The sequence below is a fragment of the Penicillium rubens genome, assembly GCF_028828025.1.
Source record: "Penicillium rubens strain IBT 27055 chromosome Unknown utg000001l_segment0_segment0, whole genome shotgun sequence".
Lineage (NCBI taxonomy): Eukaryota > Fungi > Ascomycota > Eurotiomycetes > Eurotiales > Aspergillaceae > Penicillium > Penicillium rubens.
Genome location: NW_026890599.1, coordinates 3885361 through 3900399, shown reverse-complemented (window position 1 = coordinate 3900399; position 15039 = coordinate 3885361). Strand labels below are relative to the sequence as shown.

General features: G+C 50.7%; 5 protein-coding genes across 5 annotated transcripts; 1 reads left to right on the top strand and 4 right to left on the bottom strand.

The window, feature by feature from the left end:
* Positions 1-143: 143 nt before the first annotated feature.
* On the top strand, positions 144-765 carry N7525_001510 (DUF967 domain protein; the record flags this gene model as incomplete). Its single annotated transcript, XM_061211930.1, has 2 exons — positions 144-170; positions 223-765. The coding sequence occupies 2 exons, from the start codon at positions 144-146 to the stop codon at positions 763-765; spliced, it is 570 nt and encodes a 189-aa protein (XP_061071156.1).
* Positions 766-1099: 334 nt separating this feature from the next.
* Positions 1100-1692, bottom strand: N7525_001509 (uncharacterized protein; the record flags this gene model as incomplete). The annotated part of the gene is made up of 3 exons (XM_002557840.2): positions 1100-1281; positions 1343-1427; positions 1504-1692. The coding sequence occupies 3 exons, from the start codon at positions 1690-1692 to the stop codon at positions 1100-1102; spliced, it is 456 nt and encodes a 151-aa protein (XP_002557886.2).
* Positions 1693-4167: 2475 nt separating this feature from the next.
* Positions 4168-6307, bottom strand: bipA (Hsp70 family ATPase KAR2; the record flags this gene model as incomplete). The annotated part of the gene is made up of 3 exons (XM_002557842.2): positions 4168-5842; positions 5896-6060; positions 6126-6307. The coding sequence occupies 3 exons, from the start codon at positions 6305-6307 to the stop codon at positions 4168-4170; spliced, it is 2022 nt and encodes a 673-aa protein (XP_002557888.1).
* A 1062-nt stretch (positions 6308-7369) lies between these two features.
* N7525_001507 (putative translation elongation factor EF-1 subunit) lies at positions 7370-10193 on the bottom strand (the record flags this gene model as incomplete). The annotated part of the gene is made up of 5 exons (XM_061211929.1): positions 7370-8577; positions 8637-8819; positions 8870-9595; positions 9809-9859; positions 9965-10193. 5 exons carry the CDS (start codon positions 10191-10193, stop codon positions 7370-7372), a joined length of 2397 nt encoding a protein of 798 aa, XP_061071155.1.
* A 1075-nt stretch (positions 10194-11268) lies between these two features.
* Positions 11269-14962, bottom strand: pan2n2 (poly(A)-specific ribonuclease; the record flags this gene model as incomplete). Its single annotated transcript, XM_002557845.2, has 4 exons — positions 11269-12241; positions 12307-13425; positions 13479-14770; positions 14834-14962. 4 exons carry the CDS (start codon positions 14960-14962, stop codon positions 11269-11271), a joined length of 3513 nt encoding a protein of 1170 aa, XP_002557891.2.
* Between the last annotated feature and the right edge of the window lie 77 nt (positions 14963-15039).

Below are 15039 nucleotides of genomic sequence, written 5' to 3'. Positions count from 1 at the left end.
CCGACCCGACCAAAGGAAGGTCCACCCCCTTCACCCCACATGGAATTGCCAACCCCCAAAGTTGCCCTCGATTTCTCTTCTTCACCTATGTACATACATACCTAAGTACCAATTAAACCTCAAATCCCATCTTCACATCAATCATGGCTCTTTCCGCACCCAGCACGGACGTGAGTCCCCATGCTCCCAAGCCAAAAACCCGAAAGGCTAACCAAGAAACAGCCGCAAGTCCTAATCGCGCAAGAAACAAGCACCGAACAAGTCTTCCGCACGTTCACAGCAGAAACTGCATGGCAACTAGGGAATGCACTAAGGGACCGAATCCTCCGCCTCCCGAACGGACAGCGCAAACCGGCCCTGATCTCCATTGCGCTCAGCGGGGGAGTCCCGCTCCACGTGGTGTTTCAGTCGGCGACGGAGAGCGGCACGATCCCAGACAACGAGAACTGGGTGCGACGGAAGCGAAACACCGTGCTCCGCTGGGGTATCTCGAGCTGGGCTATGAGACAAAAGACCATTAATGGGCTCGCGGCTGGGGCCTCGGCGGACCAGATTGAGGCTGCTTTTGTTAAGAAGTATGCTGTTCCGAGTGCCAATGGGGGTGCTGTTGCGGATGAGTATGCTATCCATGGCGGTGGGTACCCGATTCGGGTGCAGGGTGTTGATGGGGTTATTGGGGTTGTGGTTGTTAGTGGGCTGAGGCAGGAGGATGATCATCAGGTTGTTGCGGAGACTATTCAGGCGTTTGTGGCTCAGCAAGTATGATACCTATGTAGAATGGATGTCGTATTTATCACAATTATTAATGCTTAAATGAGAAAGAGGTAACTACTTTTTGTATATCCCATGACATGGCATGGGTATCAAGCTACGTCGGTATAGTGTCAAGTATGTACGATCAAAAAGAATGCATACCTAGGTAGGTATTTCCATTATGATTATATATAGTCCCCCACATAATACTGGTGTCACGACAAATGGTTGTCTCGTTCTCGCACATAATTATCCTTGGGACGGGCTGCGATAGGTTGGAATAAGGATATGTAAACAGAGAGCTGCCCCCATGTCCCTACCACATTCCAGAGTGTAGGCGACATAGTTACTGACACAGGTCCGCCGTCAGGGTGACTGGCTGGGGGCACCCATAGACCTTCTTATGAGCTGGGGTACTGTAGCAGGCGGCATCATTGGCCGCACAGTCAAAGACCTCACAGCCGTCCCCGGGACTGAGCGAGTTAGGGTTCGCTGCGAAGGGGTTGCCCCATTCCGTGCTCAGTTCATCTTGAAGAAGGACGCAGTTAGTAAAAGATCCCTAGCTGATAGACAGATTGGGTGCACTCACAGTACGCGTAGTCCGGGTTGGACGAGAACGAATAGCCAAAGAAGAGAGGCTTATCCAGCGTCTTTGTCTTGGCAATCTTGACGGTCTGCACATTCCATCTCCAGTCAGTTTTCCTTGCTATATGGAGTATTCCGCAGACCGAATATGACAGAGTAACGTACCGAGCCAGATGTTCTAAACTTTTCGGAGAATGTTTCCCCCTTGGGAACGGTCGTGAGAGGGCCGGGGGCGCTGCCATCGAACGGGAACGACTGCACATACACGGATGTGTCACAGTGGTTGTTCACGACAGCATTCTGGGCCGAGACCAGGCCGAGGAGGGCACCAAATGTGATCAGGGAGGTCTTCATGGTTATTTCTTTGGTTTTGCAATAGAAGCTTGGATTATCTGTTTTCCTCCCGACAAGGGAAGGAATTGGCGGTCTTTATATAGGTCTGCTCCTCGGACCACAGATAGTACATCATCGATATAGTGCCGATGATGTACCGTTGGAGTATATCCGAGAGGCCTTTGATCTAAGACATGGCACCTATTCCATGTCTTGGATTGTCAGGCCACCGCCCCGGAATCTGTCCCACGGCCAATCAACTCGAGTGGTAGGTGAGACATGCGCATCACCACCACCGCATGTTCTCCGCATTAAAGACGAAAGACATCGCAATGTATAGCGTTACATTCCATGACCCCGCCAATGTCTCAACACTAGCTAGAGCTATTGTTGATGATTCTCCACGTGGGGCAAATAATGATTTCAGCGGTGTGGAATAAGTACCTCCCAGAATCAAGGCATTCGTCGGTTTGGGATCGAAGATTCAACCGGTTTCTCCGCGACTCGGGTCGCCGGTGCCGTCCAAGCCATCTATGCGTACCCCGCTTGAACATGGAAGATGATGTACCCCGCTAGACCCGAGGCTCTCTCTATCCGTCATCATCCGTCACAAGGTGCCCTCGTTGTTGTAATCCTACTTGGGGCCAACATGCCCTTGGTTTGACTGGTCCATACCAAGAAGTCCATGTCAGTCATGCGATCATCTTACCTGGTTCAAGTTCGTATAGTATCCAACTTGACGAACTAGTGTCGGGAACCGGGGATTCCTGCAGGTGAGAAGGCGGATTCAAACCGACTGTCTTCTACTGTAAGGAGACAAACAATGCAGCCATGGAACCAGTGCCACGCCAATGCACCGTTCTAGTATAGAGTGTGAAGAAAGGGATGCCGTTTGCTGACTATAAATCTGCATCTATGCTACTGTATCGGATTTGAACGCGGTTGGATATAGAGAGCGGTATGGCTTTTTCCATAAACGCATGTCTTGATGGTGAGAAGATGCCCGGTTACACCGTAAGCCATTGGAGTGGAACGGTAGCCGCGAGAATGTTAGTCGAGATATATTAGTGACGCTTTGCGCTCTAGGAGACCCAGGAAAGGGGATATACGGGTGCATAGTGAGTGGTGATAGTCAGCCTATCGTGTGAAGAATAGCTAAGGCTATAGGATGGTGAAAGGGAATTTTCTTACATGTTTCTTCATTATTTGTTTTTCATAAAATCTAATTCTCGTTCCAAAACAGGCTCGACAAATTCGTCTATTATTAGACTGAAACTAGCCCAAAAAGCAGCCTTATAGGATTTGCTGCCTAGGGGATGTGGGCCATGTCGTCAGCTTCTATTTTCAATCTCCGGATCTATCCGCATCAAAGTCGCTACCTAGGTAAGGCTAGAACTAGAATCTTCGACAAAGCGTTCCTTCTATGAATCACTGCGTTCTTGAACGTTGCATAACCTGCCTAACATGGCTCGTTTCATTTCTCAACCTAACCTCCCGACACCAATTTCCTTCATGATCTGGATGGTACGCCATGGTCACAGGAGCTGTCGTACGGTACTCGCGCCTACATCTGACTGCTCTGGATATGAAAAAGCTGCGAAGGGCCCTCTGGAGGACAATTGTTTGCATCCTCCATCTTCCTATATTGTCTTTCAATGTTCTGTGTCCTTCGTCACAAGCCAGTTATTCAGAGTAGTCCCCACTCGACCTGGTAGTGAATACAGCTCAAATATTGTGCATCCCCTGACCTTTCATCTTCCCGCTCATCTACCGGAAGCAAGCCCAGGTGGTCGGCCGATTGTTGATGCTCCGAGTATGAACGTTGAGCGATTCCGTCCTGAGGTGAAGGTGAAGGGCAGATTACTGATAGTATGCAATCGACGGAATCCGTTCCCACTGATCAGGCAGTTCATGTCTGTAGGTAATATCATCGCCGAAAGGAGTGTAAGCTATCCCATTAAGACAGAAAATACCACTGACAAGCCTAGCAATATCATTGTGTCAGCTCACATCAAGTAGATGCCAGGCAGTGTCAAGTAGGAGAAAGCTGTGACTGACAGGTCCAGGATATTGATGAGCAGTGTAGTATCATCTATATGAGAAAGGTACCGGAAATCAATGTTTATGCTGTTTAGCCACAAATAAACCCGAAGATCGTCACTTGCATGCGGGAATGGCAGTACTCTAGCTCTATATGTTTCACTTCTTCATAGCTTGGCCATACGGTAACAGGACACTGTTATATGTAGTTAACCAAATAAAGTACCGTACACATATGTAGGTGGTCACACCAGTTTAGCGACGCACTATACTGCGTAACTATCTTTATAAAGAATGCAAGGTATCATTGTATTGTATTCTTAGCCGGCCTTTAACAACCAGGCCTAAAAGTTGGATGGGACACAAACAGTGTCCCGTGTAAGTTCGAACACAAAAGGGGACTCAAGCAAGAGAAAAAAAAGTGGAACTCCATGAATAATGCCTCAAAAGATAATTTTACAGTTCGTCGTGGTCAAGGGGCTCGTCATCCTCATCAGGAGGAGAAGCAGAGCCGTACAGCTTGCTGGTGATGGGGTAAGCCACACCGGAAAGCTGCTCCTTCTGCTCCTCAAAGTCCTCCATGGTAGCGGTGGCGGCGTTATCCTCGAGCCAGTCGTTGACCTCCTTGACGGCGTCGAGGATGGCCTGCTTGTCATCCTCGTCGATCTGGCCACCCAGACCGTTCTCGTCGTTGACCTGGTTCTTCAGGCTGAAGGCGTAGTTCTCAAGGCCGTTACGGGCCTCGATCTTGCCCTTGATGGCCTTGTCCTCCTCGGCGTACTGCTCGGCCTCCTGGACCATGCGGTCGATCTCCTCCTGGGAGAGACGACCCTTGTCGTTGGTGATAGTGATAGACTCGGAGGAGCCGGTGCCCTTGTCGGAGGCGCTGACCTTAAGGATTCCGTTGGCATCGAGGTCGAAGGCAACCTCGATCTGGGGAACGCCACGGGGCGCGGGGGGAATGTTGGTCAGCTCGAACTTGCCGAGCATGTTATTGTCCTTGGTCATCGAGCGCTCACCCTCGAACACCTGGATCAGGACGGTGGGCTGGTTGTCGGCAGCAGTCGAGAAGATCTGCGACTTGCGGGTAGGGATGACAGTGTTGCGGGGAATGAGCTTGGTCATAACACCGCCAGTGGTCTCAATACCGAGAGTGAGGGGGTTAACATCCATGAGAACGACATCAACCATAGAGTCGTCACCGGAGAGAACACCACCCTGGACGGCGGCACCGAAGGCAACGGCCTCATCGGGGTTGATGCCCTTGCTGGCCTTCTTGCCAGCGAAGAACTCCTCGAGAAGAGCCTGGACCTTAGGGATACGGGTAGAACCACCAACGAGAACGATGTCATCAACCTCGGACTTCTTGACCTTAGCGTCCTTGAGAACCTGCTCAACAGGCTTGAGGGTCTTCTTGAAGAGATCAACGTTAAGCTCCTCGAACTTAGCGCGGGTCAGGGTCTCAGAGAAGTCCTCGCCGTTGTGGAAAGCCTCGATTTCAATACGGGTGGACATCTGGGAAGACAGAGTACGCTTGGCCTTCTCAACCTCGCGCTTCAGCTTACCCATAGCCTTAAGATCAGACTTGACATCGGTGTTGTGCTTCTTGTTGTACAGCTTGACGAAGTACTCCATGACACGGTGGTCGAAATCCTCACCACCAAGGTGGGTGTCACCAGCGGTAGCCAGAACCTCGAAGACACCGTTGTCAATAGACAGAAGAGACACATCGAAGGTACCACCACCGAGATCGTAAACAATGACCTGGCGCTCGTCACCGGTCTTGTCAAGACCGTAGGCGATAGCGGCGGCGGTGGGCTCGTTGACAACACGGAGGACGTTGAGACCGGCGATGGTACCGGCATCCTTGGTAGCCTGACGCTGGGCGTCGCTGAAGTAGGCGGGAACGGTAACAACGGCGTGGGTGACAGTCTTGCCCAGGTAGCTCTCGGCAATATCCTTCATCTTACCCAGGATCATGGCGGAAACCTCCTCGGGGGTGAAGGTCTTGGGGGACTGGTTGACATCGACCTTGACTTGGGGCTTGCCATCCTTCTTGACGACTTTGAAGGGGTAGTTCTTGACGTCCTTCTGGATGTCCTTGTCATCAAACTTGCGACCAATCATACGCCTGCGATGTGTTAGTGATGATTTCTTGCTGCGATGGGTGTAGAGGAAGCTTACTTGATATCGAAGATGGTGCGCTCAGGGTTGGCGGCGTATTGGTTCTTGGCGGCGTCACCAACGAGGCGCTCCTCATCGGTGAAAGCAACGTAGGACGGGGTAATACGGTTTCCTTGGTCGTTGACAAGAATCTCGACCTTGCCATTCTGCATCACACCAACACAACTGTATTGGAAAGTTAGCAAGCTGTCTCATTCACCATCAATGGTCTCAAGACTGGGGCGACATACGAGTAAGTGGTTCCCAAATCAATACCAATAACATTGCCGTAGGTCTCAGGGGAGGTTTCCTCCTGGGCGTGGGCGGTGTTTCCAAAGAAGGCCAGAGGGGCGACGAGGACGAAGAGCAGGTAGAAGATGGTGGTCCAGGCGAAGGGCTTGGACGCGCCATCGCGTGCGGATAGGCGAGCCATTGTGAAATGTGTATGTATAGATAGGCGGATCGAAGTCCTTTTTCAACACGAAGACAAAGAAGCTGTCGTTATGAAGCTTCGCGCGTGCCGCTCTAAACAGCTGCGCAGACGAGTAAACACAAGGCGTGTTTGACTCTATGAACCCTTATTTTAGTCGATGATATGTGGGAAAGGGACCCAGGGCGAAGTGAGGGAATGAGAGAATGGTTAGGAGAAGAATCGAAGGAAGAGGACTTCTTGTACGCGGATACGGCCCAGCGGCCATGCTGGCCTTTTCCCAGTTCAGGTCACTTCTCGTGCGCTGATTGGCTGGCTTTCGTTCGGCAGTGGCTGACTCAGAAACCGCCCTGCAGCCACACCGCCTTCTTTAACAGGTATTATATTCCCTAAAGTAGTCTAGCGGCAGGGGTCCATCCATGGACTACTCAAGGCCTCCACCAATCAAAAACTGCCAAATGATCGAACTTGCTAGAAGGGGCCGAATGTTTGCCCCTTCAGGGAATTCGCGCGATCTAAGAAATGTTAGTGAAGTTTACCCGGTGGTCTCATGTCCTTGCCACCGACCACGTGTTGCTACATGCTTCTACGCTACAGAATAAATTGCAACGGCCTAAATTGATGTTCATTGATCATGACAAGTGGCATCTAGAGCATCCATGGATGCGAGGTATTACTATAGGCCTATATTTGGGCCGGGGATCTCCCTAGTAGGGGCGACTATATTGTAGGGGGGCTGGCACAGAGCACCATACTCTAGGGATCTACCTATCTAAGGTTGTACTCCGTAGATAGTAAGTCTATACAGATTATGAGTCTCAACTCTAATCGCACTACTCGTGCAACACAGTCCAATAATTTTTCAATAATCTATTCAATAATTGGGCTTGAAATCCTTTATGTCTGAAATCATCCAAAGAAAAAATAAAACCCAGACCCTCACCGTCTGGTCTGTTTCTTGGATATCGGGCATGGGTGATTAATAACCGAAAATCTAGTCAAATAATGTGTTACCAAGGAGAAATCGTAGCATCCACGACTGAGATGTATCTTGATTAAGAAAGCTCATTCTAATAAACCAGCAGCCACTGTTGAGCCCCCCGCGCGCAGGACAACCCTGGTCGGTGCTTCCAGAGGAACAGCTTGATCCATCTCAACCACAACACGCACCACGACACCCGGACCCACAATCTTAGGGCGTTTCTTGATAGCCGCTCCTGATGCTTTGTCCAGAGAGGCAACCAGCTTGCTGATGCGACCAGGTACATGTAGACGGCCACGGTGCACATCCACTTGCATGGGCATCAGGTGTTCGAAGGCCAGTACCTTGGCGGTGAAAGAAGTGATGGTAGGAATGGGGGAGGAAGGACGGCAGACAACGTCGCCGGAACGGAGGTGAATTGGGTCGATATTGGCGATGTTTAAAACGACGTTTTGACCTGCCACGGCCCAGTCACTCGGCTGGCTGTCCACCTCCAAACTGCGCACTGTTGCTGTTTCACCACTGGGCATGATCAGGATATGGTCGCCCATCTGTAAGCTGCCTGCGTCGATACGGCCCGAAATGGAAAGCGGACTTTGCACGCCACCTCGGAAGACATCGCCAATAGTCATACGCAAAGGCTTTTCGAGGGCATGTGTGTATGGCTCCGACGTTTCCAGCTCTTCAATCAATGTGTGACCTTTGTACCAGGACGCATGAGGATCGTTAGTCCGTCGAGAAATGTTGTCTCCGAGAACTCCTGAGCAGGGCACAAACGAAATGTTGCTGTCCTGGAAGCCTGCAGTTGTCAAGAACGCGGAGATCTGCTGTTCAATCTCCTCGAATCGTTCACGATCCCATTGCACAGTGTCCATCTTGTTCACAGCCACCACAATCTTTTGAACGCCCATGCTGCGCACCAGCAGAGCATGCTCCTTAGTCTGACCCTTCAAGCCCGACTCGAAACTGCCCACACTAGAATCGATGACCAGAACAGCAAAGTCTGCCTGACTGGCACCAGCGATCATGTTCGGGACGAAATCACGGTGACCTGGTGCATCCACAATGGTAAAGGCTGTCTTGTCTGTCTCAAATTGATTGGTGGCGATATCTATCGTCACGCCCCGTGCTCTTTCCTCCGACCCTTGGTCTAGGACCCAGGCTAGCGCGAATGAGCCCTTGCCAATCTTCTCGGCCTCTCGCCGATACCTATCAAGAGTGCGTTGGTCGATAGCACCTTGATCTGCTAACAACCGTCCCATGAGAGTGCTCTTTCCTGCATCAACGTGACCTATATTGGATACGAGTCAGCCTAGGCCCGCGCCTTCTAGCTAGTGGACATTGACCTACCAATAACCACAAAGTTTGCGGACCGCTTGCGGGTGGACTTCTTGTACTCTGATATCACATCAAGGTTCTTGCTCTTGACAGTCACTTTATCTTCCACTGAGAGTTCCTTCACGCCATCTGCCAGATCAGACTGGCCTTTCTTCACCGCTGCCGATTTCGTTGCCGCTGATTTCGATTTCATACCTGCATATTATTAGGCAATTGCCTTTAAGCCTTCCTGCGGATCGCCAAACCTTTCGCTGCGTTCTGTGCATTGAGAACGACATCGTCGGGGCTGGGTGCTGCAAAGTCAAAAGGTTCAGCATGATCCTGTCCATAGATCCTCAACAGGTCTGAGCTGGTGGAGTGTAAGTGGCTGGGCTCAGCTGCTGTCGGACCAGTTGCTGCGCCAACGATAGTGCTGGCAAATGTCGAGGGCGAGGCTCGAATAGTAGGCATTGTTTGCTGTGGTTCTGGTTCTTCTTTCGCCTCAAGCACCACCCTTTGCATTGATCCGGAAAGCTCGGGCACTGATGGCCTTTTGGTCTCGGCTTCGGGCCGTTTCGGTATCGGATGTGAAGAGGCGCTTGGCGTTGCCAAACGACGAAGAGACCCAGGACCCTCTGGAGCTTTTGGTGTGGACCTCCCGCTAGCTGCAAGCCTGTCACGAAGGGAACGCGATGTACCCGAGTGATCGAGAGGCGTTGGTTGTTCGAGCTTGGGAGTTGATGGAGTCGGAGTCTCCGACAGAGATGGTGCCTTTTCGCCCTCTTTCTTCTTCCGGGCTGCAGCTAGGGCGGCTAATTTGGAAAGTTTTCCACCATTCTCCGGTGCACCACCCAAGAGCCCCAAACGTGGATAAAGCGGCTCAATCAAGATCTCCGACTTCCGATGAGAGGGAATGTTGAGCCAGGGACAATCGCGAAAGAAATCGGCAGCCGAGAAGTGTGCGGTAGAGGGAGGAGCAGGGTATGCTGGCACTGGAAGACCTGTTAGAACATTGTTCAAACTTCTATGGCATCAGTGTCGACTCTCTATAGATCAAATGGGGCGTATTTGCACCAGATACACACATTTTCATTTGCAAGAAACAGTAGCACTCATGATCGTGGCGCGCAAGATAATGTTGTGCCCAAACCCCGAGCCCAGCGACGACACTTTGGGAGAACCATTATCCCATGAACATTGCTTACCTGGTTGGATCTTCGATTTCTGCAGCTTCGCAGCCTCCTTTTCTCTCTTTCCTGCATGCAGAACCTCGGTTAGCCGAATCAAAACAAACAATTGAACGCGGAAACCCGCGATAGGCAATACGACGAAATTGGCATATCAGCGCAAATTCAACATACCCCTCAAATAATTGACCGACTTGTCGATATCATTGTAGTAGTGCCACAATGCGTCTTGGACTTCTTCTTTCGTGGCGGTCACTGACGGTTGCCCGGCACGGAGCTGTTGCAAAACAGCGGTAGTACACTGTTGCAAGAACTCCTGTTCCTCGGGGTCAGCGAGTTCGTCGTCATCGTCATAGAAATCATCATCGTCGTAGTCGACATCCTTAATACGGTGTCGCGACATTACGGCGTTAGGAGGTGGGGTAATGAACGAGGGGTTCGTCAGTGACGACGAAGGAACCGTAATATAGGATCAATACGCCAGACCGCCTTCCTCACCGCCTTCCTAATACAGTGGCAGTCCACACCTACGTAAGTTTGAGCACCTCTATTCTGCCTGCTCTAGTCCCACCAATCAAAGACCCAGATGTATGGTCGGTATGACTGTTTAGGACAAATTAAGCAGGCGGCGGAACTTTCTAGGAAGGCGGTATCCAAAAGGCAGCTTATGGACTGTACCTAGGTAACCGTCGTGTCTTCAAGTGGCTCTGCGGAGCCATTTCCGCTCTAGTCTCCTATCTGTCGACGGGCACCACCCTGCAGACAGGAATTATTCCCATGACAGGGACTCCTGGAGGTACATCGATATTCGTATTTGAAAAGTATTAAATGATCCACGCTGACAATACATACGCGATGGTAATGGGCCCAAGCCCCCTCGGTTTATAGACCTGGTAATCAGACCTCATGGACATCAGCGTGTCGCAGATTGGTACTTTGAAGAACAGAGTCAACTTTGTCTGAGCCAGGCGAGGTTAAATGATGTACTCAATGGACTAGACTACTAGAAGACCAAGCATCAATGTTCCCTGGCCGACTATTCTTTCCATGCATTTAATTGTAACTTGATTATAAGTTGTTTATATGGGCGAATAAAACAAGCCGGCTGGGCGCTGATGTATAGTCATGTTTATGCGAGGAGACATACGGACCCCCCCCTTAATTTGCCGCGTGGAACATCTTTGCATCTAAATACTCCGCTCGAGGAGAGTACCCCGGATGTCTTGGCCGATCAAAATGCCTCTGTCGACTTGTCGAGCTGGGGAAATGGGGGCGATTTATGTACACGCCAAGCCAACCTGAGGATTGCCGAGGTGGTACCCTGGCACCTTGGGAGTTAGCAAGTACCTATACCTTGTCTATTCGAAAGGTGAATTGATCACCTCTAACGGTTTGAGGTCTTGCGACATGCATCCATATATGATGCCGCAAGAGCCAAAAGCCACATGGAAAAATAAATAAAAGGTAAAAGTATTTATTCATCTAAGTGGACTACCTCCAAAAAAGTCACCGGCACCAGGTCCAGCAAAGCTCCCATTACTCGGGGTCAAGGCAATCGATCGCCTGAAAGCCTGACGAGGGGTAGTAGGAGCGCTGGGGGATCCAACAATGGGTGCGGCCGAGGTTGGGGGGACGGGCGCCACGGACCGTGTGTCCGGGGTGCTCGGGGTGTTGCGACCGCTGTCATTCTGCATCGTGACAGCAGTGCCAGGTCGAGAGAGAACGGTCATGTTGCCTCCGTTTTTAGGAGGCGGGCGGAATCCTAACTTCGAGCCCTCGCGGAAGATCTCTTCAAGCATTTGTGTCACAATACCTGCGTCTTCATATTCCTGGAACTTTTTCCAGAGACGCAAAGCCATACGAGCATCTTCAATTGAATCATGACCTTGTACGGTTTCGGGGGCAGGTTCCTCTTGGATATGTTCCTTGAAGACAGCCCAGGCCAGGTACCTGAGACTGAGACGCCGGTTCTTCCCCGGGTGGAAGAAGAGGTACTGTGTGTCCACGGTTTGTGCCTTGGGCACTTGAATGTTGATTTTCCGGAAATCGGAAGCTAGTCCGTGACCAACAAATACGCATCCGAGGTTTAGAAGCAGCCAAAGCTTCTTATAGGCAACCTTGAGTGGGACAAGATTGTGTTCACTGGTTCGTGGATCCAGGTCACCAGGCTTGATGCCGGAATATTGTGTCACATAGTCCACAATTGGCTCGCGAATGGTGATATAGTCATCAATAAAGGGAACTCCTTCTTGGACACCCATACCGCGCAAGACTGAAACACGGGCCAGCCCGCTCTTGTTGGGACGCACCATTTCCTGTGACCCGTCCGCCTTCACGTCAATCTCAGCTTTTTCTAGATCAACGAACTCGGTATCCAATGCGACTGGTGTACCGGCCTGTGGCATTTCCTCCTCGGTGAGAGTGTGACATGACTCAACCTGACGGCCCCCACTACAAGAACACGACTGTTAGCGTTTATATTCAATCTCAAAACGTAATCACATTTCAAAACTTACTTCAAAGACCATTCTCGGAATAGCAAAGTTTTGTCGAGGAGGTTCTTCCAAGAGTCGTCGAGGACATGGCGCGGATCTCTCACTTGGTAAGCCAGGACACAAGGTTGTTTCCAAGGCTGTGTAAATCGGAGTGCTTCATCTCTGTCGACCTCCGTGACCAAGAAGTCGTTGAAGAGGTGCCATTTGGGTTGTTCTTGGGACTCAGAACCTGAGATGGAGACATTGACGAAAGACACCAAATGGGGTTTTTGATGTTCCGGGATGTCGATCTCCGCAACCAAGCCAACCAGATCATATACCATCAGCCCTGGTGTCTGATTTTGCATTCGGAGGTGAAGATCATCACCCTCGAAGCACATCACTTGTCCATTGGCATCAACGAGAACACCAACGGCGTCCGGCAACCACCCTGGGATTGCCCAAAGCCGACGACAGATAGGGCTGGTCAGGGCGGCATTGAGAATGAGGACCAAAGGCATGCGGTGAATGGTCTTGCGAATGGTCACTTGCTGATAACGACGACAATAATTGCACCATCCTCGGTTTTGTGTCTCTCGCTCGATACTCGCACGTAGGATATTGGAAAAGCGGAATAGCGGGTTCCGTCGTGCGTGTTTGATGTCAATATTCGGGTAAATCAGCTCATTGGCGAGTGAATTGCCAGGGCGCACAATTTCGTTCTGGCAGAACATGCACCGAATAGACTCAGACGCTATAGTGGCTAAGCGCTGATCGAGGTCTTCAGAACTAGGTTGAATCATCCGGAAGTCTTGAGCTATTTGAGTCAGGAAGAATCGATTGACTGCTTGAATAGCAGTTGAGAGCGATTTGTTAGTAAGGTTCTCTTCCAGGAGACCCAGATTTGAGGCTTCTCGGAAGCTGCTGAATGTCTTGAGAAGGTTCGTGGCCTGACAATTTTGTCCGCTCGCTTTTTCAAGCATATCGAACAAATAGCCCAATTCACATAACAGACAGTGTTCAAATATGCACGATCCGGCTGCATGATTCAGGGCGAGATTTCGGAAAAGCGGGATGAATTTGAGAAGCTGGAGAAGAGAATTGGTAAAGGAGTTTGAGATGTGAGTCTCCAGTCCAGAGAATGAGGTCTTGTTGTAGAATCTGTAGACAACGTTAGCGAAGAGGAGTGAATGAGTTGGGAGGAAAGGCCGTACCTGAAATCGAAATCATCTACACCGAATCGGCTGTATTTGATCTCTACATTGCTATATTTAAGTAATGGATCGTCATCGCTCTCTCCGTTGATCTTCGCCCCTGCCAATGCCTCTGCGGCATCGCCAACCAAGCCGTCTGACTTGCTGTAGTCCCGAGCCTTTTCACTCAAAAACTTCGGTGCAATAAGAGCGGGCTCTGCCGTGGTCAGTGCGCGAGTGTTTTCTATTTGGTATCGACGAGTCTTTCTTGGGTTTGGAGCATGGTGACCCATTTCTGCGGGGCGTAAATACGGCAACATGGACTGATCCAACGGAGCTGGCGGACTGCCAACCTCAAAAACCAAATGACTTGGCCATGCTGAAAAGAGACGTTCGTGATAATAAGGCATACCAACCACGTTCAACGGAGATTCGGGGGACAAATCCACTTGAGGGGATCGTGTAGGGACATCGGCAAATTCTGTCTCCTTGCTCAATTCATTAAAATGAACCTTCGTCGGAGAGCCCCATAGGTGGATGGAGCACTCGGCATCGTTAATAGCCAATGCTTCTCCTGATGGTGACAGGTCAATGCCAAGCACAAGTGACACATTGGCTTGTCTCAAGTTGACCGAATTGGGGTTCATGAGGTCTATCACTTGGAGTTGACCTGTTTGTGAAGCCACGAAGCTGGTGGTGTGAAGTTTAGGATGCATGCGCACGTACGCTGCTCCAGCATGGAACGGAATCGGAGGTAAAGGTGTCAAGGTTTTCAAGTCATAAACGTTGGCTAGAGGGTCCACGATTGGGGATCCAAGGTGGCGGACTGAGAAGCCGCAGGTGACCAGTAGGTCATTTCGCGCGTCCATGTCATTAACACCTGTTCCGTGAGCTTTCCACGACTTGACAACACTGAAGTCTGAGAGACTGAGTGCATTGACTGATCCAGTATCTGTTGCAGCGCAGAGATATCGACTCTTTTTCATCATCGTGTAGCCGTGCTCGGTGGGCAGCTTATCGACGATTGTGCCCTTATCAATATCTACAGTGAACATCACGCGCTGGGATCCGGCGACAAGAATTCGATTCGTTTGGGCGGTGAAACTCATGCAACGGAGGTCAACCATTTCATCGTGAGTAAGGTGCCACTGTGTCAAGCCCCGTCGGGTAATCATGTGTACACTCTTTGATGATAGCGATATCACACCTCTTTCGTGGAATATTATTTGCCGTACTGAACCTTCAGCAACTGGATGGGCACGAACAGAGGTATAACGTTGCAGCTCAGGCCCGTAAAAGGAAGAGACCCTGCCCTGAGGAATCGAACGCACTCATCAGCGTCCCGCCTGCGAAATCGTCCCGACGTCAGCACTCACATATTCGTTGCCTGTCCATAAAAGTTCCATCATATCGTCAAATGCCGTCGCCGTTGCCACGGTGGGCATAGCATGCGGGCTCGGCGGCGGCATTGGAATACGCGACAGCTCATCCCAATCGGCCTCCATCCTTGCAGTGGCCTCTCAGGTCCAACTCCAATGCCGTTGTTATCTTGTGTTATCTCTCTTTTCTTCGATGTGCCGAC